We start from the raw sequence: 25,285 nt of genomic DNA, 5'->3' as shown, positions 1-25,285 counted from the left end.
GGTAAATAACATTTGTGTGTTCCATGATAGGTCTGCTTAACCGGTGTGGAACCAATTATAACATGTACAAGAAGGTTTAATTGGTCAGAACATGCAGGAGCATTTTGAATTTGTTGTGCTAAATGTAAATTAGTAAATCGTGAAACTGTAATATACATATTAGTGGTTCTGACCATCTGGCGATAATATCTACCAAGGTTCTTAATGCAATCAATATTACAAGAAGAAGCTAAAAACCCCCATAAACACTTTCTTTTCCAAGAAACTCCACATTTCACATTTTTACAAAGGCTAAAATACAATCACTAGAGGCGCCACAATATACCAAAAAAAAAAATCATTTTATTAATTATGTAAAGGATTTTATATTCATCACATTCATGTAAATGAATTTATAAAAATCATTTCATACTAGATGAAAAGTGAATGAAAATGTAATATATGCCTGAATCCCATTTTGGGCTTAAATAAGTACAAAGACCAGTAAATGATTAATGGGCTGAAACATGAAAGCCCACATTAAGGTCAAATTGATTTTTTCGTCTGGTACGATTTCGGTTTAGATTAAACCGGAAAAGAGATCGATTAGATAGCACTGCAGCAAACATCATCCTCTTCGTCGCCGGTTGTGCTTTCAGATCTCCGCCTATGATTGGTTAATTGGCAATGGCGTGTTAGTGTATCACTCGTGCCGCTTGATTCTTCTCAAATCTCTCTCCTTCGTCTCCTGTAGATTCCGAGTATGATTCGTCTCTCTCTCACTCCTCCATTATTCGATTTGTTGCTTGATTTAGAGTTTTCGTAATTTTGGATAGGAATGGCGCTGAAGCGAGGGCTATCCGGAGTTAACCGGATCAGAGGCGGAGGTGGTGGATCTCGATCTGCCATTGTCGTCTCCGTCTTTCTCTGTGTGTTCGCGCCTCTCGTCTTCTTCTTCTTCGTTGGACGTGGAGTGTTATACATCGATTCCTCTAACGGTATCATTGCCGTTAAATCATTTGCTTGGAAGTGACACTGATGATGATCGTTTAATCTGTTTGTTTTTGCTGATGAGCACTTACTTTCATTGTTGCAGATTATGCAAATGCTTCTGTGAAGCAGGTGCGGCTTTAAAACTTTTTTTTCTTTTCTATGTGTTTGTTTCATTGGATTTGGTTGGTTGGATTGCAGAGTCTTGACTGGAGAGAACGCTTAGCTATGCAATCTCTTAGATCTCTCTTCTCTAAAGAGGCAAGTGTCTTAATCAGCTTAAAACTATGTTTGGTTTGTTCTTTCTTCCTTGGTTTTTCATTGATTTAGCTCGTTTCTTACTCAGGTACTAGATGTTATCACTGCTAGCACAGCTGATTTGGGTCCTTTTAGCCTTGATTCTTTCAAGAAAAACAATTTGTCACCATCATGGCGTGAAGTGGAAGTAGACACTTCCTTTAGAAACCCTCAGGTGTGTAGTTTAGTTTGTAACTTGATCATTGCCTCTTTTGTTAGTTTTTTGCGTGTTTCTTTCCTGGAGTATGTTTGCTCATGGTTTTGATACACTTGAAGCAGAATCAAACAACATCAAAACGTGACACTACTTCAAAAGGTAAGTGGCTTTTCTTTTGACAAGTTGCAAATTGCAATAGCTGATACCATCTCTGACTCTTCAAATATTATCACTCATGTAGGTGGTAGCCATCAGAAAGTTGAGACACCTGAAAAGTTATACAGAAGGGTAATCATCAGTTTATTTTTTACCTTAAATTCATACTGAGTATTTTGTTACCAATTTTTTTATTTATCCATTTTTTTGAAATATTCAGCAACTAAGAGAGAAAAGACGTGAGAGGCGAGCAAATGAGTTAGTCCAACACCACAACGACGACACCATTTTGAAACTCGAAAACGCGGCCATCGAGCGCTCCAAGTCTGTTGATTCCGCAGTCCTTGGTAAATACAGTATCTGGAGAAGAGAAAACGAGAACGACAACTCTGATTCGAACATCCGGTTGATGAGGGATCAAGTGATCATGGCTAGAGTCTACAGTGGTCTCGCAAAACTGAAGAACAAGACTGAGCTGTTACAAGAACTCCAGGCCCGGATTAAAGACAGCCAACGTGTTTTGGGTGAATCAACAACTGATTCAGATCTTCCTCGGAGGTAAAGAGCATCTTTTAACGTTTCTGTTATAATTACAATTATGTTTTTTTTTACTGATAAAAGTCATTAACGTGTAGTGCACATGATAAACTGAGAGACATGGGTCAAGTCTTGGCTAAGGCGAAGATGCAGTTGTATGACTGCAAGCTGGTTACTGGAAAGCTGAGAGCAATGCTTCAAACCGCTGATGAACAAGTCAGGAGCTTAAAGAAGCAGAGTACTTTCTTGGCTCAGTTAGCAGCGAAAACTATTCCAAATGCTATCCATTGTCTGTCGATGCGCTTGACCATCGATTACTATCTTCTTTCTCCGGAGAAAAGAAAGTTCCCTCGCAGTGAAAACCTAGAGAACCCTAATCTTTACCATTATGCCTTGTTTTCTGACAACGTGTTGGCTGCATCAGTGGTTGTGAACTCAGCCATCAGGAATGCCAAGGTAAAACAGTTATCCACTCTCTCTTGTATTCGTGCTTATACCTCTATGTGTAGCCCTGATGGGATTTTGAACGGAACCCATCGAACCGAAATGAAAATTTTGGTTAGTTTGGTTAGATTTGGTTGGTTTTTTTGTAGTTGGAAAGTTCGGTTTTCGGTTCGGTCCGGCAAATGGTTACTTTGATTTTCTTGAAAAAAACTATAACCAAACCATACCAAAAACCCGGACCGAACTAACCGAAATAGGCAAACTAACTGAATTTAATCAAACTTATATGAAATTTTAACAAAATTTATAACCCAAATCAAAAACTTAGGGTAGGATTTTCAAAACCGGAACCAAACTTTATTTTGGGTTAATTTGGTAAGTTTTATGTTGAACCGAACTAATCAAAAACCAAACTATCCGAACCCGCATGCCTACTGACATGAGTTGCAGAGTTGAATTAAAAGTTTTTCTTGTTTGGGCAGGATCCTTCGAAGCATGTGTTTCACCTTGTGACGGATAAACTCAACTTCGGAGCAATGAACATGTGGTTCCTCCTAAACCCACCTGGAAAGGCAACCATACATGTGGAAAACGTGGATGAGTTTAAGTGGCTCAACTCATCATACTGCCCTGTTCTTCGTCAGCTTGAATCTGCAGCAATGAAGGAATTCTATTTCAAAGCAGATCATCCAACTTCAGGCTCCTCTAATCTCAAATACAGAAACCCAAAGTACCTGTCCATGTTGAATCACTTGAGATTCTACCTCCCTGAGGTTTATCCCAAGCTGAACAAGATCCTGTTCCTGGACGACGACATCATCGTTCAGAAAGACCTGACTCCACTCTGGGAAGTCAACCTGAACGGCAAAGTCAACGGTGCCGTTGAAACCTGCGGGGAGAGTTTCCACAGGTTCGACAAGTATCTCAACTTCTCGAATCCTCATATAGCGAGGAACTTCAATCCAAACGCTTGTGGATGGGCTTATGGCATGAACATGTTCGACCTAAAGGAGTGGAAGAAGAGAGACATCACTGGTATCTACCACAAGTGGCAAAACATGGTAAACAACTCTTCACCCTTTGCATCAATAGTCACATGACTGTTTGCTCATTATGGTTATATTGTTGTTGTTTAGAATGAGAACAGGACACTGTGGAAGCTAGGGACACTACCACCAGGATTAATAACGTTTTACGGACTAACACATCCTTTGAACAAGGCGTGGCATGTGCTGGGACTTGGATATAACCCGAGTATAGCAAAGAAAGACATTGAGAATGCAGCAGTGGTTCATTACAATGGGAACATGAAACCGTGGTTGGAGTTAGCTATGTCCAAGTATCGACCGTATTGGACAAAGTATATCCAGTTTGATCACCCATATCTTCGTAGATGCAACCTTCATGAATAAATTAATCAAATTAAATCTTTGTTTAGATGATTTGAGGTAATTACTCCTAATCTTATGTTGTTCCCCCCATTGTTTTCCTCTTTAATTTGCACACATTGTTAATTGTTTATTCATATCTTTGTTTAGTAATTTCTTTTGGTCGGGTTAAAGAACACTTTTTTTTATTGAGTTTCTTTCGATAATATCTTAATAGAGATCCTGGTGTAAGGACCTGTGAAAGAATGAAGCATTGTTTAGCCAAGAGATTAACCAATGCAGAGATTCTGCAACTTTTCTAAACATTGCATTTTTTGTTGGTAATATTGATTATGATGGATACATCTGACTTAGGACAGAAATGCTAAGATTACCAGTTTATAGTTTAGATCAAAATTCACAGTCGCATTAAACTAAAAAAGATTTAAATATTCTTTTTTTTTTCAACCCATTATTTTATTACAATATAGCTGATGATAGTAACAAAAAAGAATCAAATTTGGCATTTAAAAGTGCAGAGGCAGGTATTGGCGGGTCCTGGCCCTCCTAGACATGTCCCTCTTCCCGCTCTCTCTCCCCACTTTGCAGTACATTGTTCGGCACACTGTGGAGGTACACATGGGGTTGCTCCTATAAAACGTTCATGACACAATTGTTGTCCTTGTGTCTCCTTCATCACCATCCCTAACAATACATATTTAAAACAGATATTAATATTATTTCAATTCCTGTCCTTATAAAAATGAAAAGATGTTGAACAAAAACTAATCAGATAATAAAGAAGAAGCATGAAAATATTTAACATATTTTAAGATGTAACACAAACCTAGAACAAGAACGATCATAAAGATAGCAAAAGTTGTGTTTTTAGCCATTTTGTGTGATACAAGAGAAATGAATAGATGTAATTGTATTGCACTTGTGAACATCGTATATATATATTTATGGTATCAAAAAATGTAATAAATGCATTTTAGCAATAATAAGTTGTAATAAATGTAAATAAAAGATCAACTAGTAATTAATTAGACTCTTTGAACAGAACAAGTCATATAAGATATCTACAAATTAATTAAATTAAAAACCGATATGGACATAATAAATCATCCATGAGTAAAATCTGGAAAAAAAATATCAAGTAATATTGAATAGATTCTTGAAAATCATTAAGATATAGTAATATATTATTTAGAAATTTAATGGAGTAAAGTGTTTCAACATATTGTATTGAATGAAAAGAGAGACCACCAAAACCATATTTATGTTGTTATTGACTATTATAACTTCGGGATCTTATAACACATTATAATTATTTAAGATAATTATTTATAGTAAATTAATTTATTTTTATATCCTTAATATATCAAATTAATCATTTTATACTCTATAAATAGATATTTTCATATGATTTCGACATAAGAAAATAAATAAAATACTAATATAGAATAAAGTAGTGGAATACTTTTAACTTAAATGTAAAATGAATTATTATACAGAAAAAAAAAAGGAAAAAGATAGGAAATGTTAGAAAAATGAAAGTATGGGACTGAAAGAAAAACAAAGGTCCACAGTCTAAGAAAAAACTTAAAAACGATACTGCTCCACAACTGCAAGAAAATATTTTCTGCTTGAGTTAAGGATGGGCAAGGAGCATATATACTAAATTTTGAAAGTATTTGTGATTCTTTCCGCTTTGTCCAGATCTACATTTTTATTATTTGATTTACTTCATCACTATGCCAGATAGGTCCGTATATTCAGCAAGATATTTATTTTAATAAGATATTCATTTAAATTCATAAATTCTTTTAAAAGTAAATTAAAATCTAAAAATTAAATAAAATATAGTGTAAAACAACAATATGTCAATAACTGGGAACTAAAGAATCAAATTTGTGAATAAAATTTTAAAATTTTTAGATATAACAATGGATCATATATGTTATATATATATATGTATATCATTCTATATATTCATATATCAGATCGAATATCCAGATATTTAAAATTTTAGTATTTGTGATTTACTTTATTGTTTTTTGGTACTGAATATTAATATTTTTTTGATATTTGTAATTTACTGAATATTAATATTTATTTTTATTCGTAAAAGGTAAAATTAAAAATATCAAAAAAATTGAGAGTGAATAGAAGTAGTATAAATAAATTCAGGATTCAAAGATATTTGTCGACTCTTTGCCCTTTGCTAGATTGAATAATACTCCTTGTTTCTTTTTTCTTTTTTTACAACTTCAACGCCACCTACTAACTATACACTGGGTCGGTCGGTCTCACCTATTAGACACACATATTGACAGACCCATTAAGGAAAGGGGTTATTTGTGAAATATTTTTAAAAAAAAAAAAGTTTTGTATAGAAAAACTAGAGAGAGATAGGAAGAAAAAAAGAAGAGAAACAGTGTGATTTTAGTTAGTGAAATATTTTTTTTTTTTATAGTTATCTCACCCAATCTCCCTTAAAGCAAATGGGTGCCACATAACACTAAATTTCTATAAAATAATGATTTGTGATTGAATTCTATTAAAAATCATTGCATCTCTTATATACTAATAGATTAACATTGTGAGAAAAGTAATTTTGTCACTGTTTGTTATTTACAAGAATAATAGTTGAAAATATGAATAAATTCATATAAACTAAAATATAATCATATTTGCTTTATTTTAAACAAAAAAAAATAAAATATATTTTCATTATATATGTATCATAAATATGATCTAATATTAAACTAAATAATAACATTCTCCTCACTAAGTTTGTAAAGAGGTTTAAAAAAATTAAGAACAATATAGTATACAATATTTATGTTCACCATAAATAAAAAAATAAAATTATATAGTATTAACTACGCAAAAACAATTAAAAAATATTCATTTTTCATAAATATATTCACAATTTTCTAAGAAAATAGAAAACACACAAAATAAATAAAAATATTTAAGCTTTAAAATAAGTTAAATTTAGTAAACTATATAATTCTATACTTAAAAAATTATCAACACATTTTTAATTATTAATAAAAATAACATTACCACTGAAAATAAAAAAAAAATTAAAATCAGTATCTATATTTTACGGAATTAAATTTTATATAAAAATAATAATGTGGTTTATAATTACGGATCTGAAGCTAGCTAAAATTAAAACAGATATTAACATCATAAATTATTATTATTAATGGTGTGATATCATACATGAGAAAAATCTTGAAACAACAAATATTAAATAGATGCTGAGGAAAAAAAATAAGATATACTATTTAGAAATTTAACGGATCGACTATCTATTTTCTTTGAAAATTATTATATAACATCAGATGTCTCTCCAACTATGACCACGTTCTATATATCCCGAATCAAAAGTTACAGATTTCAATCCCACTGAAATAAAGTTTCACACTTATATCTGCTTAAAAATAAAGTTAGAAATCTGAGGACCCCTAAATGTTGGTTATAATTGGTTTACTTTTTCTAAAGAAACACTTAAGCATATTTCCTGGTCATAAAACCAAATTAATACCTGGTTATGTTCAATAAACCACGAAAGTATTTTGAGTACGATCCAAACCTGGTTAAGTTGGGTTGGGTTTTTGTTCTTGGTTCATTCTAGTCTGGTTTATTTTGGGGAGTTTGATGGTTTGATTTATGGTTTACATCACAAACCATTAGAACCAACATTTGTGGGGAAATAATTCTGTAACTTTTAATTGGGGAAATATAATGTTCTCATAGTTCAGGAGATATTTGATGCTATATTTTACTTCTTGTGGATAAATAGTTTCTCAGCCTAAATTTTATTAATAGAGTTAAATTTTTCAACATGTTGAATGGAAAAGAATGAGACCGCCAAAACCATGTAGTGTGTTGTAGTTATTGACTATTGTAATTTATGGTTCTTATAAAACATCATTGTTATCCCCTATACATTATTTGAGAAGTGATTTTGCCACATATCCTCTCTACAATTATTTTCTTAAAAATAATATGATATCACATGGCTACTAAAATTGATAACATGGCTTATAACTTCATATGACATTGACAATTACATTTAATGTTAATTTATATTTTTAATATGCTTTTAAAAATATGATAAAAACTCATATATTACATTTAATGTCAATTTATATTTTTGGAATTTTTTTTAGAATATGGTAATAACACATAAATCATCATTAAAATAAATATATTCAAATATGGCATTAAAATTTTTGAAATATCATTTAATTATATATTTTTAAATTATACAATTTTATTACTAAAATTTTCAAAAATGTATACAATTTTTTTAGAAAATTATAAAATTTAATCGTAAAATCATCAGTTTCTTATAGCCTTTTTAGTGTGGACTATCTTTTGGTTAATAAGTACAGATATTCTAATACTGAATTAGAACAACAGACTTTTTGATTAATTTTGTTTTTTTAATTAGACTTTCTTAATTTTAAAAATCATTAAAAAGTCTTGAGAATTCATATTTCTTATCCGACCGAATCATTAATATTTTAGCCAGATTTTGGAGTCAACAAACTTTAGCTCTTCCTCTTCTTTTTTTGATCAAACACATGTTCATTCCATAATAAGATCAGTTTACACTCCATTGGAGGAGGTTGAGTTTAGCAATGAGAGAGCTGACTTTGCCACATAATCAGCCATCACATTACTCAAATGCGGTATATACTAAAACGAGATAACATCAAACCAGGAGCTAAAGTGATAGATGTCGAACAAAATTCCGAACAAAGCTGGAGCCGATCCTCCCTCCTTTAACAACTTCACTAAGGACAGGGAATCAGACAGTATCATTAGGGATTTGATGTTCAACGAAGCGGCATGCATAATCGCTGCCCAGATGGCGATGGTCTCAGCCATAATCGCCGATGAAACAAAGCTGCAAGAAATGCTAATAAGGTCAATCTTTCCAACCTGAAAAAACACCACCAACACCACAGTTCTTTGTACGCGCGTCCCATGCACCATCTACGTTACAGACAGTAGTGGAGGGAGAAGGACGGGTTGGACCATATCGAGAAGGGGTTAGGGGTGGTTGAGTAGGGTGTGTGCCAGGTTGGTCTTGAGCCTGCTGCCATTCACGAGCATCAGAGATGGATTTCGTTATAATTTCCATAGCGGAAAAGGTTCTATTCTCAGAACAGAGCTTGTTCCTTGCTTTCCAAAAGGTTCTATAGGAGCCATGGCCAGAAGGGGACATTTAGACTCACTGGAGGTAGTACCATGAAGGACGGGCCAAGTGATATCAAGGTTGCAATGGAAGGCGTTAACTGAGAGGGTTTAGCGATTATCGGGGCCAGTTCCCAGACTTGTGTGAGGCTACTCGACAATGAAAAAAAACATGTAGATCATCCTCTACTCCATCACATAGCTCTTCCTCTTCTATCATTATAGTTTGTTTTTACTGCGAGATCATGATACATTTGTGGTTCTTGCATGTTTTCTTCTGTTACCACTTCTATACATATGTTAAAACATCAATTTGCACTCTCTTATTTCTGAAAAAAAAAAAAAAAAAAACACATACAATTTTCGCATTCTCCCAATTCATCGCCACATGCAATTTTTAATTTTTAGTATTTATATTTTTTTCAAAATTTGCTAGTATTGATATTCATCAACAGATGATAGTGCACATGTGCCAAAATAGAAATTTACAGTTCAAGCCAATAACTAAAATCATAATTCACATTCGCATAAATATTAGAAAAGAGTGCAATTTCTTTTTAACCCATTATTTTATTAAAATATCGATGATAGTTTATAGATAACAAAAAAAAAAATCATTTGTTGCATTTAAAAGTGCATAGACACTGTGTGCTTGATGGCATACATCTGCCTACGCCTTTCCACTTCCGTTTACACTGAGCAGCACAATGTTTAGCTTCACACTTTTGCTTTCCTGTCATATAATCATGACACCATTCTTGTCCTTCTGTTACCTCCATTATCATTCCTAATAATGAATTTTTAAAGATATAGTTAACAAAAAAAACTATCAAATTAAAAATGAGTTATCTTTGTAATTTTCGTCTTTTAACTTATTTATCTAATCGTTGTCGGAAATTATGAATAGTACATTTAACATTCTAAGCCCTTTATAGAAAACAACATTTAACATTTTATCAAAAGACCATTAAATAACATAATTGTGAAAATATTTAATATAATTCAAATGTAAAACAAACCTAGAACAAGAACCACCATACAAAGAGCAAGAACGTTGGCTCTAGTCATTTTAATGATGCAACTAAAATGGAAATTTCAGAATGAATGGAATTGTACGTATTGTGTTAGTGACTATATATATATATATTGGATGTGAACATTTACATTTACAAAATATCACGAATTATAAAAGTAAAAGGACAAAAACAACTAGTAGTTAGTTGACCGCTCCAAATGAGAAAGTCATAAAACAACAAGAAAGATCTCTACAAAATTATTAAAGTGAAAACAAATAGAACCTAATAAATGTTATAATAAAAGAAAAATTATTCCAACCCATCTATATTTTTTCATCTAAAATAGATTGCTATTTCTTTCCTCTAAATATAAAGTTAATCTTTTTATTTACAAACTAGCCCTTTAATTTTAAAACTTTTATAATTGTAACCAAAGCAACTAGTTTTTTAGAAATTACAGCTTTTTAAATATAGAATACACTTTATATTTATATAATAGTCTTTTAAAGAAAATTTAATTTAAAACAAATCACAATTTTATGAAAACCTTGTAAAAATTAGAAATACATAGGTGTTAATTATTAACTTTCATAAATAAATAAAACTTGTTGTAAAATTTAAATAGAATCTTTGAGAATATTCATTTTTATAGATAAAAATAGAGGAATACATTGGAAATAAATACATCTCTATTTATAAGTAAAAATAGGAATACATTGGAAAGAAACACATCATATCTATAAATAAAACAAAATACTTAAATGAACTTTTGAAACAAAATTCGGTTAATTCGTCAACTTCTAATGTGTTAAGTGCACTATATAATGTATAGTTTATGTAATAAATGTATAAGTTATAATTGAATAACTAAAATAATCATATAAAGGACCAGATTGAACATGTGTTCTTAAAATTACATAAAATATAATAGCCATTTAATATATATATATTTGGATATATTTTTATAAAGACCATTGAACATATCTATTCTTAAAAATACTAGTATTTATTATTTGCTTTATTTTATTGAATATTTATTTACTTTACTTTCTAGAGTTAAGGATATTCAAAATTTCCGTTCAAATCAAAATGGATAATAAATCGAATCAAAATTTATAGATATTTTCCTAACATTAAATATAATCGCTAATTTATATTGGCACGTAAACACTGAGACGGAGTAAATTTCATGAAGATGTTATTTAAAATTTGCAGTTTCAGATAAGGCCATGATTTGAAACTTATAAACTTATATAATCCAATATATTTATAATTTCATTCCATACCATTCACAGCTTATTATTCAAATGTATATTTTTAATTGGTTTTATTTTTGATGTAACATTGAAAATATAGTAACATGGTCTTTACCTATAACATCAGAATTATAATTTATATTTCCAAAATATTTAAAATTGACAAATAAATCTGAGAGAAATAAGCATTATATTTTTTTTTCTTTTCAAAAAAAAGTGTAAATGACAATTTATCTGCTATCGCCCGGTTAATGCAAAGTAGTTTTAGACTTTAGTGAAATAAAAATAACGTTGACAAAGCGTGTTAGAATGTAACATCACTAAGTTCAAGAATCTGCAAAAATTAACGTCAACGGAGACATTCTCTTGTCGTTTTCACTTTCCATAGGTCATCAAAACCCAACAGTCGGCAGCTTTCCAGCGATATCAAACCCGACCCATCAAGATTCGGACCATTCCGGATCAACCCGGTTACCCAAAATCCAACCTTTACCTCTTTAATTCTCCGAAAGTTCGAAACTTTGAAAATGAATCCATCGCGACTCTTCTTCTCCGGCGATGGACGTTTCACACCGTTAGAGTTTCCATCTTTAAGATTGAAGACGATGATGATGATCATCGAGCTAGGTAAAGTTTCCCTCTTTAAGATTGTATACAAATGTTGAAGTGAATGTACTCTTTACTCTGTTTCATTGATGTTACTCTTGATGCATCCTAATTAGTTTTGTATGTCTTTATTGCTATTAATATTTTAGGAAGAGATAGAAAGGCTTTCTTTTTTTCTTTTTTTTTTTGAACACAGAGAGGCTTTCAAAATGCAAGTTTCTGACTGTAAAGAACTCTGAGAAAGTGAATGGCCAAGTCCTGGAAACTCAAGGAGGGATATCTAGCGATGATGCAGTAAGTAACCAGAATCAAAGCACGTTATTTCCCAGAGTTTTTGATATAGAGAGAGCATAACCGAAAATAACCTGTTGCAGGAGTGTAGCAGCATTCGTCTGTGGTAGAGCTTCCTTGTAGGCACCACTTCCACAGTTTTTGTGTAGACAAATGGCTAAGGATCAACATAGTTGGCAGTGAACAAGTGTGAGAGAAGGAAGAAGCTTGGTTTCTCACTTGCTCTCTTGAGTTCATGTATGCGAATGTCATGAGCTCATCATCATCACACACTGCTTTACACCTCGTTTATTTTTTGACCAATACAGAGGAAAGAACAAGAAGTTTTGTTTTGAAAACAAAGCCGAACTTCTTGTTTTTGTTTCTAATCGTTTTTATGTAGTTGTAAATGCAATAAGTAAATAGTTCGGCTGAACAAAATGTTTCTCGAGGTCATTGTGGTGAGGTGGATCAGAGAATGCGAATACAGTTTATTTTTATTTTCTTATATTAAATAATTTTATAACTAATAATTATTATAAAATAATTTTATAATTGATAAGTATATCTACCCTATGAAATTCACATTTGATGGTTATGTTTGCAATATTTGAATCGTATTTACATTGCATTTAATTGTTTAATAAAGATTTATATCTGATAGTATCATGTTAAAAAATGTTGTAAGCATTTTCTACTAATATGTCGAAATTTATTTCTAAAATATAGATCTCACTTTTGAAATATAGGTATTAATGAATCTTCAATAAGTTGACAAAAAAAATCTTCAATAAAAATAACTAGACATGTGATGTTATGGTTATGTTCTAAAGATAATTCGAGTTAAATTAAACGAGAGAGAAGAGTGTGGATCTGGTTCAGGCTTTGCCGCAATTCCAGAAATTTGGAACAATCGGCCCAGCGGCGCCCACAATCTTTTACTAAAACTAGTTGGAAAAGCAATACAAATCGTTACTAAATTCATCAAAAAAAAAAAAAGAGAGCAAAGTTCAAATAAAACGGAATGCTCAGATGCCCACCACATCATATGTCAGAACTGACAGTCAGACAGACGGTCGTGATGGACCCAATCACCACAGGTGCTTTTATCCTCCAAAGGGGCTCCACGTGCAGAGAATCGAGATATCCGTGTAAGTCTTATCTCTTCTCTAAGCGCGCAGTGGACTTGCAACAAAATTTAAATACTTTTTGGGTCATCTTTCTTACTATGGGTCAACTTTCCTTTTGTAGGTCAACTGTGATTCTTAATGCCTGGTTACCACCAAAACAATTTTTTAAAAATGACGACATGATTTAAAATTTGAGACTTAAACACCCAAACAGACGTACAAGTCATCCCCAAAAAACGCCAAACAAGATTGCCTACACTAAGCTTTCACTTTCACTCTTGATCGAGTTGTTGCAATTGGTTGGGAACTTTGGTTTCATATCTAATATAATCCACAGATGAAAAAAAAATATTTTAAATTTAAGAAAGATATCCATAATTAGTTGTTAATTCATTTATTCATGCGAGTAATTTTATGATAATATCATAAACTATGCACCATGCATATGGAATAAACATTCTTTGATGCTTTAAAATCTTAACATCAATACATCATTGTCAGTTTGTCACTCTTTAAATATTTAAACTCGTATTGTACTGTATACTAGTTTTTATTTCTATCAGTATCAACTATAAACTATACATATTTATACATTTAAAAACAATATAATATTAGTTACATCAATATATAGTTAGGATAACGATTTGTATTTGACTAATATATGTTATACAGTTATTACTATTATTATTCTTTTTTTATAACTGTAAATTAGACATCAGTAATTCAGTGATAAATTTGTGACCCAAATACAAAATATATAAAATAGTTTAATTGTTAGAACCAACTAGAGTAGATCGGTAAAACTAGAATTATTTCTTTTATTTGAAATAGATTAAATTCTAAGTATTACAATGTTGTATTCTTATGTTTGGTGTATTGTTTTGCCAATCAAACCATAATTTTATTAGTTAATATCAATGTTTTAAAAAGCGTTTTAGGCGATTGTCTAGTCATTAAGCTTTATAAAACTGTAACGACTAACTTTTAATCCGCCTAAACAATTATAATAATAATAATAATAATATTAGAAACCGGGTTTGTTTTCTAAATTAAATATTTTAAATGAGTTTATATATAAGATAGTCTATAAGTTTGAGAACATTTATCCGGAGCCGAAAACCAAACTGAAAACTCAAAATTAAAATTGAACTGAATTTCATAAATAACTGAACAGATCAAAATGTAACCGAACCAGAGATCAAATGAGTACCTAAATCTTTAAAATATAAATGATATACTTACATATATTAATTATATTTAATTTTTAAATAATCAAATATCCTAAAATACTATTCATAAACCCGGTGGTCTTATATAATCCGGACTGGCTTATGTTATTCATGTACCATTCTACATAGGTTCTACCAACTGACATGTTTCTGCAAATTATATTTAAATTTAATGAAAACCTATTAATCGAAAATATAATAAAACCCAAAAACCCATTATTAATCCGTAAACCGGCACCCGTTAACCCGAAAACCCTGAAAATACAAAAGTTAGTAATCTATTATTTTCCACGGAATTTAAAAAACATAGAATCTCAAATGAAAATAAGAAGAATAAATTTTGGTAGTAGTCGTAGTTTTTATTTTGTAAGGCAATGTGAGCTTTGGCTTATATTATAGTGAATGAAGAAATTAGGTATGCTATAAATATCGAAATTGACTGTAACACTTGAATCCATAATTTTCCTACAAGCTTGGTAACAAATTAAATGGTAATATCCGTTGATGTTGTCACCTTTTATTTAAAAATTAATGATAATGTATCCCGTGTATCTTTAAAATATTCTAATATTTCTGTAAATATGGAATGTTAAAAAAAGATGGAACGTAGACTTTTATGAATATATTGAAAAGAATATTGTTTAAATATTGAACATGTACAATTATCAATATTTAATAAAAACTTAGATTGTTGATTATATCGTTTAGATTTGGGATTAGAAAGTTTTGTAAAAAAATCAAACTGTATTCATTTTTACATATATTATAATATAATAAAGGTGTGGAAGTTTGACTTTTATTGATTTGATGGTAAATATATTAAAATTGAAGGTGTATAGTTATTGTGTTAATATATTAACTAGCTTAAGATCCGCACCTTGATGTATTATATTTCTTACATTAGATATAACTAAAAACCCAGTAACTATTACATATATAATTATTTGATGTATTATATTTCTTACATATTATGAAATAATAAATATGTATTGAATAACTAAAAACTCAGTAACTATTACATATATAATTAAATTGGTGCGGACATATAAATAAATTTTATAATCCAAACAATATGTTTTTCTATTTGATAGCATATATAATTAAAATAAAATGATATTAACATGTATAATATATTTTTAATATTTATATCTATTAAATGATGATTTCTACTCATATGAGTTTTTTAATCATTTGTATCTTTTATTGCAAAAAAAATTATATTACTGATAAAAAAAATTTCATTGTGGGACTAATAGTTTTAGTAATTTACATTTGTTTAAAAAAAAATAAGTTTTCAATGTTTTTTCAAAGCTTTTATTAAAACAAATTGTTCAAAGTAAATTTCTAAATTAAATATTTATGTAATTTATATGTTATATAGTTTAATTTAAAATGATATATATATATATATATATATATATATATATATATATATGTTTTTCTAATCATTTGTATTTTTCATAACAAAAAGTTTAAACCATGTATCACAAAATTTGAATGTGAGATTTTTAACAATTTTAGTAATTTATGGTAGTTTTTAAAAATTCAAAATATAGCATATACAGAAAAATCTAAATTTTATTATATGGTTAATGTAGTTTTTTAATTTATTTTAATAGTTTAAAATTAAAAAAATGATAGAAGATACATTAATTTTTATCAAATCTTTATTATTCAAAATTATTTATTTTCATATATACTTAAACCATAATAAGCAATTCCGTAATTTTTATTTAAGAAAGTAATAAAGGATATTAATAATGAATTTATAGCTAGTTTAATAAAAAACTTATTATATATTTAGATGAACCAACATATTTTTCTAAGGATTCTAAGAATCATTCTAGTGATGATACATGGCTATAAAAAATATTGTAATGCGTCTCAATTAATATATAAGAGATTGTATCATTAGGTGCTATAGTTAAAATAAAAATAGCTACGATAATATATCATATATTGTAAGACCAAAAATAATAATTAATGAAAGGATGCAAAAACTTTGTTTAAGTAGATTTTTGTGAATGATTCCATTTTAATAGTATAAATATAATTTATTATTCATAAAATATAATAACTAATATCTTATAATATAAAATCAAATAAATATAAAATAATAGAAATTTCACATTTGTGCATAATGATTTTTGATAAAAAAAGATTATATATATTTAGTATACGGTTATAATTTATAAACGTCTACACATCTTAACTAATAATATACGCATCTGGTTAATCGTTCTATGTGCTAGACGTTGGATCCCCGCTCTGTCAATGCGTATCATTTTCTTGAGCTTTGGTTAATATATTATTATACTTAAAAAAATATACTCTCTCTGTTTTTAAATAGATGATGTTTTAGAGAGTTTTTGATGTTTCAAAATAGATAATGTTTTCATATATCAATGTATTTTTTCACTTTATCAAAAACGGTGTAACCAATAATATTTTGTAGTTTATTTTATGATTGATTAAATAACTTTTAATTTATATTTTAATGATATTTTTAAGATAAAAAACAAGTTTTTAAATAGTTGTGCACAATCTTAAAATTTAATGTATTTTGAAATAGAGGGAGTATAATTTTGCAGTTGAAAACAAATTAATATTGTTTAGATGTGTGGTGAAGTGATTATTGGGTTATAAATAATGTAACTATGCAAGTGCCAATAACTTTTAGAACTCTTGTACGATGAACATGTCTTTTCCAGAACAAGTTCTTAAAATATCACAATTACAAGTTCGACTTTATTTTGAACTTTGTAATCAATTTCATTCAACAAAACTCATTTTTTTTCTTGTATTAAAAAAAAAGCCCCACTAATCACATCTTTCTTCCTCAATTCTGAATTGGAAAAATCCTTAGGACAGACGTGAAGCCAAACACCAGTTTATGTCGGCCGTTGAAACACACACCAAAAAAGTTACTCCTGTAATAATAAGTCTTTCTTCGTCGGACAAGAAGTATTACGGCGCGTGTTCATCGCAAATGGTGGAGACCAAACACGAGTTTATGTTGTCACACGCCAAACGGGAAGTCCAGTTACAATCCGACCACGATACCCATCAATCGACGGCGTCTCAGACGAAGAAGAAGAAGAAGAAGCCATGAACATCGTCGTCGTTTCTGTGGAATGGGGTTTAACCACAATCGAAACATTCACGATTCCACATTTATCACCATACTCATCTCTTAATCTATAGCTCAAGAAATTCAAATGACCTTCGTGTGAATACCTTCCCATGAAATCCGTCGCTGGAATCCGAGCTTCTCCGATCTTCTTATCACGCCCACAACGTGTTCGATAAAATACCTCAATGGAGATAAACTGTACACTCCCTTTCATTGGCATCTCCGACTTGAAGTTCCACGTTGGATTGCTTCCTCCCGAGTCATCCAGATCCGAAGATCGAGACTTCTCGCCGATCTTTACGACGGCGAAAGTCTTTTTCTTCTTGATCAGTCTCCGGTTTATCTTGAGCCCCTCTGCGGATCTTATGTCAATCTCAAGTGTTTTTGTCATTGTTGTATAAAACAGAGGATCTATTCTGCCTAAATATATCATAGGTTATATATATTTTGTGTGTGGTTAGTACTTAGTATGTACAAATGTGTATGTACGTATTAGTTCTAATCATCAACCAGAAGTACCGTGGGTGTTATTTATAGAGGAGACAACATCATATGTCTTAAATACAAACAAGGGTCGAATGAAGGTGACAGTGGAAGTTTGGGATGAAGACGCGACGATTCTTCTTCTCTATTTCCCATTACAGGAATAAAAGGGACGTGACATAAATACAAAAAATAAAAGACGTGACAAAAAAGAAGAAGACTTTTTAAATTTAGATATCTTTCTTTCATTAGTAAATTTCTTACTAGTTTAAAGTATTTATTCGATATGAGGAATATACATTTTAAAATTAAAGTAATCTTTAATATATATAATTAGTGCGTTAGTACTAATAGTGGCATAACAAAATTAAAATTGATTTTTTTGTGTAAATTATCTTTTGTTGTGATTGTTTAATTACGTTGTTTATTTAATTTTAGCCTAAAGTAATACAACACAAAATTAAGCGATGTTTTCACTATTCTAAATAAAAAATAAATATATTTTTGATATTAGTGATCAATTACATAATACTTTATTTTTTTATCGGTTGAATTAATTTTTTTAATGATATTTTTTTGTAAAATAAATTTTATAAAAATAAATATTTTTCTAATTAATTTTAAGCGTAAAATAAAATTGAGAGAATATCTGTTTAAAGTAAAATAATTCGTTTTTAATATGTCTGTGGATAGATTATCAGGGGCAAGGCCTATATAGTAGTAAACACACAATACTAAAATTATTTATAATGTATTTTGCTATTTTTTATCTTCAGAATAGAAGAATTATATAATAGAGGTGGAGTTCACTAATGTATTTTCTAAAATAAGAATTTTTAGTTATAGAATAAAAGTAGAGAATTGCTATTTTTTCTTATATTTGTAGAGAATTAAATAGAAATAGAATTGAGTTGAGGTAATTTACTTATAAATGCTATCATAGAAGTAAATATAAGAGTGGATCGAAGATGCTCTGATGAATTGTATTGCTTTGCTTTTGTTGGTTTGACTGACCGACCTAACCGGATTAGTTCAAAAGGGGAGATCTAGTCCTCACCAGGTCGGTAAGAAGTGACCACTCAATCACAAACATACTTTAAATATCTATATATGTGTCATGTATGTGAACGTATATTAAATCTACTTTCTTGATTACTGATTATGACTTCGAATCTTGCAATAACTTTATCACTATTTTCTTAACATGAATGGCAAGAGATAACTTAATTTGCATATACATATGATTTGAGTAGTGTTTTCTTAAGAGTATAACAACATAGACGAGAAATATCCGGCCGACTCCAGCGGCGTGATAAATGCGCAGGGCTGGTTCATTGTCAAATAAGGAGCGTTCAAACAGCTATGAAACAAGCGTAGCAAACGAAAGTACTCGTATGTTTCTTCCTTATTATTATTTGGTAATCTATGTGCTCGCATTTTCCATAAATATGCCTCTCTTTTCTCACACTACAGCACGAGATTTCTTAGCATATATGAACTTTTGACGTGTAAAATGAACTTTAAAGTATAGTGATGAATGTTAGAAAATTCGCATTCTATGAAAATTTCACTTTTGTTAAGATAGTCATGTTTTTCGATAAGTTATCGTTTTGTTTACTTTTTTTTTGCAAAAGGCATTCTTAAATTAAAAAGCATGAGACCAAAAAAGTTTTACAAGCTAAAAGCTATAGTTAAGAGCCCAGCCCAATTGAATCACATATAGAACCCAAGTAAAAATCCTAGTTGTTAAAGCCCAATAGATGGAGTTGCAGATCGGAAGGGAGGTGGGGAAGTTACGGGAGAGAAACGGAGAGCTGAAGCCCCAATCAAGTCTTCACATCACTGATGAGTAAACCACTGCTGAATCATCTGAGAGGATAGGATAGGGCTTGACTCTCTAAAGCTCTGAATCTTATTCCTTACTTGGCCATCAATCTGCTTAAACAGAGAATCAACTGGTCGAAAGAGGTTTGCATGGAACCGGGAGTTCCTTTCATTCCAGATCCAGTAGAGGGTCGCCTGCCAAGCAAGGAGAGTGAGTAGCCTGGAGGACGTCGGTTGAGTTAATGAGATCATCTGATCTAGTGTCTGCATCCAATTTGCCCGAGGAGCGATAGGAATCCTCCTTGCAACAAGGCTCCAAAGTTGTCGGTAGAAGTTGCAGTTCCCGAATATGTGATCACGCGTTTCAGGGTAGGAGTTGCAGAGGAGGCACTGGTGATCCACTTGGATACCCCATCTGATAAGTCTGTCACGCGTTGGAAGCCTATCTAACACCACAAGCCACGCGTGAAAGTTATGACGCGGGATCCCTCGCTTGGTCCAAACGGCACTGTGCCATTGAACATCCTGCCTGTCTTCAGCGAGGTAAGCGTATATCTCTCCAGTTCTGAATTTTGTTGAAGTCCTACCCTCTATTATCCAATCATAATAGTCTTCATTTGTTGTGAGCTGGACAGTTGTCAGGTAGCAGAGGAGTTCTAGTTGGCGATCAGTTCTGGCTGAGGGGAGGTGCCATGCTCCACCGTAGTAAAGGGAGGAGACAGTGGCATTTAGTGGAATCCCCAGACGAGTTTGAAAGGCGCGCAAGTGATCATAGAGGCAACCGAACGGTGTCCAGTTATCAAACCAAAACCTTGCTGTAATTCCATTTTCAAGCCGGAGCTTTATTAATGGAAAGACAGTATCTTTGAGCTTGAGGAGTTTGTTTGTGAACCAAGAATACGACTGTTTTGGAGTAGTGGTCCAGTAGTTGTTGATCGATCCTTTGAGGATAACTTCTTTGAACCATGAAGCCCAGACCGAGTCGTGACGGAAGAACAGCAACCAAATTAGTCGAAGACAACAAGCTTTATTCCAAGTGTTGAGGTCTTTTACTCCCAAGCCTCCTTGCCTTTTTGTGAGGACGACCGTTTCCCATGAGACCCTCGTCGAGTTATGACCTTCAAGGTTTCCTTTCCACAGGAAGATGCTGCAAAGAGAATTGATCCGCGCTATGCAAGCTTTGGGGAGGATGAAAGTGGAGCACCAGAAGTTTGTGATGCCAGAGATGACAGTCTTGATGAGTAGTAACCTCGCCGCAAAGGAGAGAGATTTGACAGACCAATTATTGAACCGAGCTTTCACTTGTTGGATCAAAGGTTCACAGTTTGCTAGAGTGATCTTCTTGGAGTCGAGAGGAACACCCAAGTATCGGAAGGGGAGGTGGCCAAGAGACATACCTGTAGAGGCCTGAATAGTCTCCACTTCTTCACTGGTAAGGCCTGATGCAAAAAAACTTGTTTTCTGCATACTAACTGCTAATCCCGATCTCATTTCAAATTCCTTTAGAACTTGCAGAACCTGTTGCACCGACTCAATTGAACCATCAATAAAGATTAATAGATCATCATCAAAGGAAAGATGAGTCAGTTTCATTGAGTGACAGTTGGAGTGAAGCTTTATCCTGCTTTGTGCCGCTGCTCTGTTCAACATGTGGGATAATACATTCATTGCAATCACAAACAGGTAAGGTGATAGAGGGTCACCTTGTCTAAGCCCACGCTTCCCTTTAAAGAACCCATTAACCGTTCCATTGTAGCCTAACATGAAGCTTGTTGTGCAGATACAAGCTCTGATCCTTGAGACAAATTGAGGTGGCAGTTGAAGGCCTTGAAGACAGGAGAATAAAAATTCCCAGGAGAGGGTGTCAAATGCTTTCGCAATGTCGACCTTGATGGTAATTTTCTTGGAGCCCTTGTTCTTGTGGTAGCCGTTTATCAGTTCTCCCGCTAGGATAGTGTTTTCCACAAGTAATCTGTCCTTTATGAAAGCAGTTTGACTAGGCAATATCAGAGTAGGCAGGATAGGCTTTAGTCTTTTTACTAGGAGTCGTGAGATGACTTTGTAGACAATATTGAGGCAGGCAATCGGTCTGAAGTCAGTAATCTTTGAAGCTCCTGGAAATTTGGGCACTAATGTCAGTATTGTGGCATTTGCAGTTGCAGGCAGGAAACATGAAGCAAAAAAATTCTTGGTCGATGTTGTCACTTCCACGCCAATAATGTCTCAAGTAGCCTTGAAGAATGCTGAGGTTAGTCCATCAGGGCCAGGTGCCTTGTTTGGATTAAGCTTGAAGTACAAATTCGCTATTTCTTCATTTGAAGGGATTGACACCATATTCTGCCTTTGTTCTTCAGGGAAAGAGTAGCCTAACAGGTCCTGAAACCAAGCCGGATGAGAGAGTAGAGCAGGAGGGCAGTAATGAGGCGGCCCAAGGACTGATTGAAAGTGTGTAACTGCTAGCGCACTCATCTCCAGTGGGTCTGTTATCAGGTCACCAGTTTGAGTCAGGAAAGCACGAATGGAGTTGTAGCTTGCCCGAACTTGGCAGATCCGAAAGAAGTATGTAGTGTTTAGGTCTCCTTCTCTCAGCCAGTTTATCCTTGACCTTTGCCTGAAATATATTTCCTCTATATGTCTCAGGAATGTCCAGTTCTGGTGCAAGTCTCTCTCTACTTGGAACGTGGTAGTAGTGGGATTCTGCAAAGCCTCAACCTGCGCACATTGAAGCAAACGGTTAGCTTCACTCACTCTCTCTTGAATTTGTGAAAAATTATCTTTGTTTAGTGCTCTCATATCACTCTTTATGACTTTTAGTTTCCAACACAGTTGAGCAAGCGTTTGGCACATGTTTCCGACTTGGAACCAGACATCATGGATCAGCTGATGAAACCCTGGGTGTTTGGTCAGGTAGTTAGGAAATTTGTAAGGTTGGGAGCCGGCTTTAGGGAGGGAGAAAGCTAGGTCAAGGATGCAGGGGGTGTGGTCAGAGGTAAGTGGAGGTAGGAAGGAAGCTAAGGCGTTTGGGAAGGTAGATAGGGTGGTAGAGTTGACAAGCAGTCTATCGAGTTTTTTAGAGATAGGATTATCAGGCTGGCTGTTAGTCCAGGTGTGATGGGGGCCAATATAGCGGAGGTCAAACATTCCCATTTGGAGAAAGCAGTCCTGAAGTTGGAACATTTGAGCATCTGGGGTAGTGATATGCGTTCCCGAGTGATCAGAAGGGTGGAGAGTCTGATTTAGATCACCACCAATGATCCAACAATGGTTGTCCAGTTCAAGGTCCTGATGGAGGGTAAGGAGCTCAGCCCAGAGGGCTTCACGATCCGAGCATACATTGAATGCATAGACCGCAGAGAAGATGATTGGAGCCTGATTGGGTAAAAAGATCCTAGTCGTGATGCACTGGCTGGATTGGGATATGATCTGAACATTTAAAGAGTCTCTCCAGATTAGGATAATCCTACCATCATGATCGGAGATATGGTTTGAGCTTAGTTTCCAGCCAGGGCATAGTTTAGAAAAAATGGGCAATAAAGAGGGTTCTTTGATATGTGATTCAAGGATAGCACCAAAAAGAGGCTGCTGAGTATTTAGCCAAGAAATAAAAGGTCTATGCTTGTCCGGTTCATTTAGTCCCCAAACATTCCAAAAAAAGAGTTTTACACTCATCAAAAAAGGTTAGTTGGATCTCCCGTAAGAATGGGAACATCCAGAATAGCAAAAGAGTTTGAGGTAGAAGTGGAGGCTTTTTTATGGTGATCATTTGTGGGAAGGAGGAGAGGGTGTGAAGAGGGGAGAGGATTGAAAGGGGCTTTTGGATGGGTGAAAGGATTCGAATTTGTGGTAAGAGGAGGAGAGAGGGTTGGTGAGGAGCGAGATCTTTTGAGGGAAGGTCTAAGGGGGGGGTTCAGGAGTGGAAAAGGGGTTAAAAGGTTTATGAGCAGGGAGAGGGGGGTCGGAAGTAGAGGTTTCCATGAGATCAGTATCAGCTCCTTGGTTCGAGATAGTTGGTGGGCCAGTATCAGTAGCGATGTGAGCAGGGAGCGCGGAGTTGCTAGAGCTAGAGGCGTTTAAGGTACCTTGACTTGCTTTAGCAACTGGTTGGTACTTTTTAGCACTTTTCACAGGGCCTTGGTTTCCCTTTTTTCCAGTGCCTGCAGGGGGATCTGTCTGAGGAGGGGAATAAAGGAGGCAGTTGCGTATTATGTGCCCCAGCTCGTGACAATGAGAACACGTCGGAGGGACCCACGGGTAATGAACCGCAACTTCGACCACTTCTCCATTCTCCCGCTCGAATTCAACAATGGAGGGCAGAGGCTTTGTTAAGTCTACTTCCACTTTGACATGGGACAAGGTAAGGCTTACTAAATTCCTTGTGAAGTCATCCGTCTCTTTCGGTTCTCCCACAAGCCCCGCAACAAGACTCAACCCTTTTGTGTGTCTTAGGTCGAGGGGGACACCTGATAGATGCGCCCATATCTTGATGGCTTTCAGCGGCGGGGTACTCTTTGAATGCTCCGAGGACCATTGAGCAGTATGGAACATAGAATCACCGACGTACCAAATATACTTCTCGAGGATTTTTTGCTTCAGGTAATCACTCTGTATCCTAACCAAAACAGATCTGTTCAGAGGGTTATTGTGAATTTCCAACCTTTTTCCTTTGCCCCAGAGATGGTTGAAACACTTTGAATCTGGCTAAATGGGGGGGCTTTCCCATTGAAGTAACAGATTATGAAATCTTTATGCAGCTCAGCCCCTTGCTGGAATACAGAATCGGGGATAAGCACTCTAGGTCTACCTGACGATGATATGGTGACAGGAGCTAATCTTAAGAGAGTCTTATCTTCAGAGCGACGGATTCTCTCCACAAGAGAAGGAGAGACAGGAGGAATGTTAGGTTGGAACGCAGTAGCGGGGGGGACTTTCAGCGGGTCTGTAGTAACAGGAGGTGTAACAGGAGGTGTTGATGGTGGGTCACTGGGGTTAACGGAAGGGGGTAGCTCGACATTAGTTGAGGGAGGGGGGTGTTGATTGGTCAAAGGCTGAGATGAGGCTTTGTTAGTTTTAAAGGGAGAGTTTTTGGATGGAATGGTTTTGTAGATCTCTTCAGGGTTTTGAAAGGAACCAAATATAGGAACAGTAGTTTTTCCAGATCCAGACATTGAATCAGTTTGGCCATCACATA

At 33.4% G+C, this 25,285-nt stretch overlaps 4 protein-coding genes and 3 long non-coding RNA genes across 10 annotated transcripts; 2 read left to right on the top strand and 5 right to left on the bottom strand.

Moving 5' to 3' along the window:
- Positions 1–548: 548 nt before the first annotated feature.
- LOC106445013 (polygalacturonate 4-alpha-galacturonosyltransferase) lies at positions 549–4,136 on the top strand. 4 transcript variants are annotated; one of them, XM_048778300.1, is made up of 11 exons: positions 549–740; positions 816–977; positions 1,076–1,101; positions 1,171–1,230; positions 1,316–1,441; positions 1,546–1,582; positions 1,665–1,711; positions 1,800–2,137; positions 2,215–2,572; positions 3,043–3,621; positions 3,697–4,136. In XM_048778300.1, exons 2-11 carry the CDS (start codon positions 818–820, stop codon positions 3,970–3,972), a joined length of 2,007 nt encoding a protein of 668 aa, XP_048634257.1. In that variant the 5' UTR covers positions 549–740; positions 816–817; the 3' UTR covers positions 3,973–4,136. The 4 variants fall into 4 exon arrangements, with proteins under 4 accessions (XP_048634257.1, XP_048634256.1, XP_022573557.2 ...); XM_048778299.1 differs by having other exon boundaries at positions 1,543–1,582; XM_022717836.2 differs by having other exon boundaries at positions 652–749; positions 1,543–1,582.
- A 220-nt stretch (positions 4,137–4,356) lies between these two features.
- On the bottom strand, positions 4,357–5,925 carry LOC106449061. The gene is made up of 2 exons (XR_001289053.3): positions 4,775–5,925; positions 4,357–4,632 (listed from the first exon to the last, which is right to left on the bottom strand). It is a non-coding gene; the product is annotated as an uncharacterized LOC106449061 (long non-coding RNA).
- A 3,775-nt stretch (positions 5,926–9,700) lies between these two features.
- LOC111215307 lies at positions 9,701–10,294 on the bottom strand. Its single transcript, XR_002664306.2, has 2 exons — positions 10,170–10,294; positions 9,701–9,937 (listed from the first exon to the last, which is right to left on the bottom strand). It is a non-coding gene; the product is annotated as an uncharacterized LOC111215307 (long non-coding RNA).
- Positions 10,295–11,772: 1,478 nt separating this feature from the next.
- Positions 11,773–12,806, top strand: LOC125608252. Its single transcript, XR_007339228.1, has 2 exons — positions 11,773–12,322; positions 12,403–12,806. It is a non-coding gene; the product is annotated as an uncharacterized LOC125608252 (long non-coding RNA).
- Positions 12,807–17,235: 4,429 nt separating this feature from the next.
- Positions 17,236–18,352, bottom strand: LOC106449060 (BON1-associated protein 1). The gene has a single exon (XM_013890871.3). It carries the CDS (start codon positions 18,221–18,223, stop codon positions 17,669–17,671), a length of 555 nt encoding a protein of 184 aa, XP_013746325.1. The 5' UTR covers positions 18,224–18,352; the 3' UTR covers positions 17,236–17,668.
- A 1,760-nt stretch (positions 18,353–20,112) lies between these two features.
- LOC125608406 lies at positions 20,113–21,861 on the bottom strand. Its single transcript, XM_048778881.1, has one exon. The coding sequence runs from the start codon at positions 21,859–21,861 to the stop codon at positions 20,113–20,115; it is 1,749 nt and encodes a 582-aa protein (XP_048634838.1).
- Positions 21,862–22,320: 459 nt separating this feature from the next.
- On the bottom strand, positions 22,321–23,244 carry LOC106447757. The gene has a single exon (XM_022718931.2). The coding sequence runs from the start codon at positions 23,242–23,244 to the stop codon at positions 22,321–22,323; it is 924 nt and encodes a 307-aa protein (XP_022574652.2).
- Between the last annotated feature and the right edge of the window lie 2,041 nt (positions 23,245–25,285).

Source organism: Brassica napus, chromosome A4 (assembly GCF_020379485.1).
Source record: "Brassica napus cultivar Da-Ae chromosome A4, Da-Ae, whole genome shotgun sequence".
Taxonomy (NCBI): Eukaryota; Viridiplantae; Streptophyta; class Magnoliopsida; order Brassicales; family Brassicaceae; genus Brassica; species Brassica napus.
Note: the sequence above shows the minus strand (reverse complement) of the source record. Positions and strands in the feature narration are given on the sequence as shown.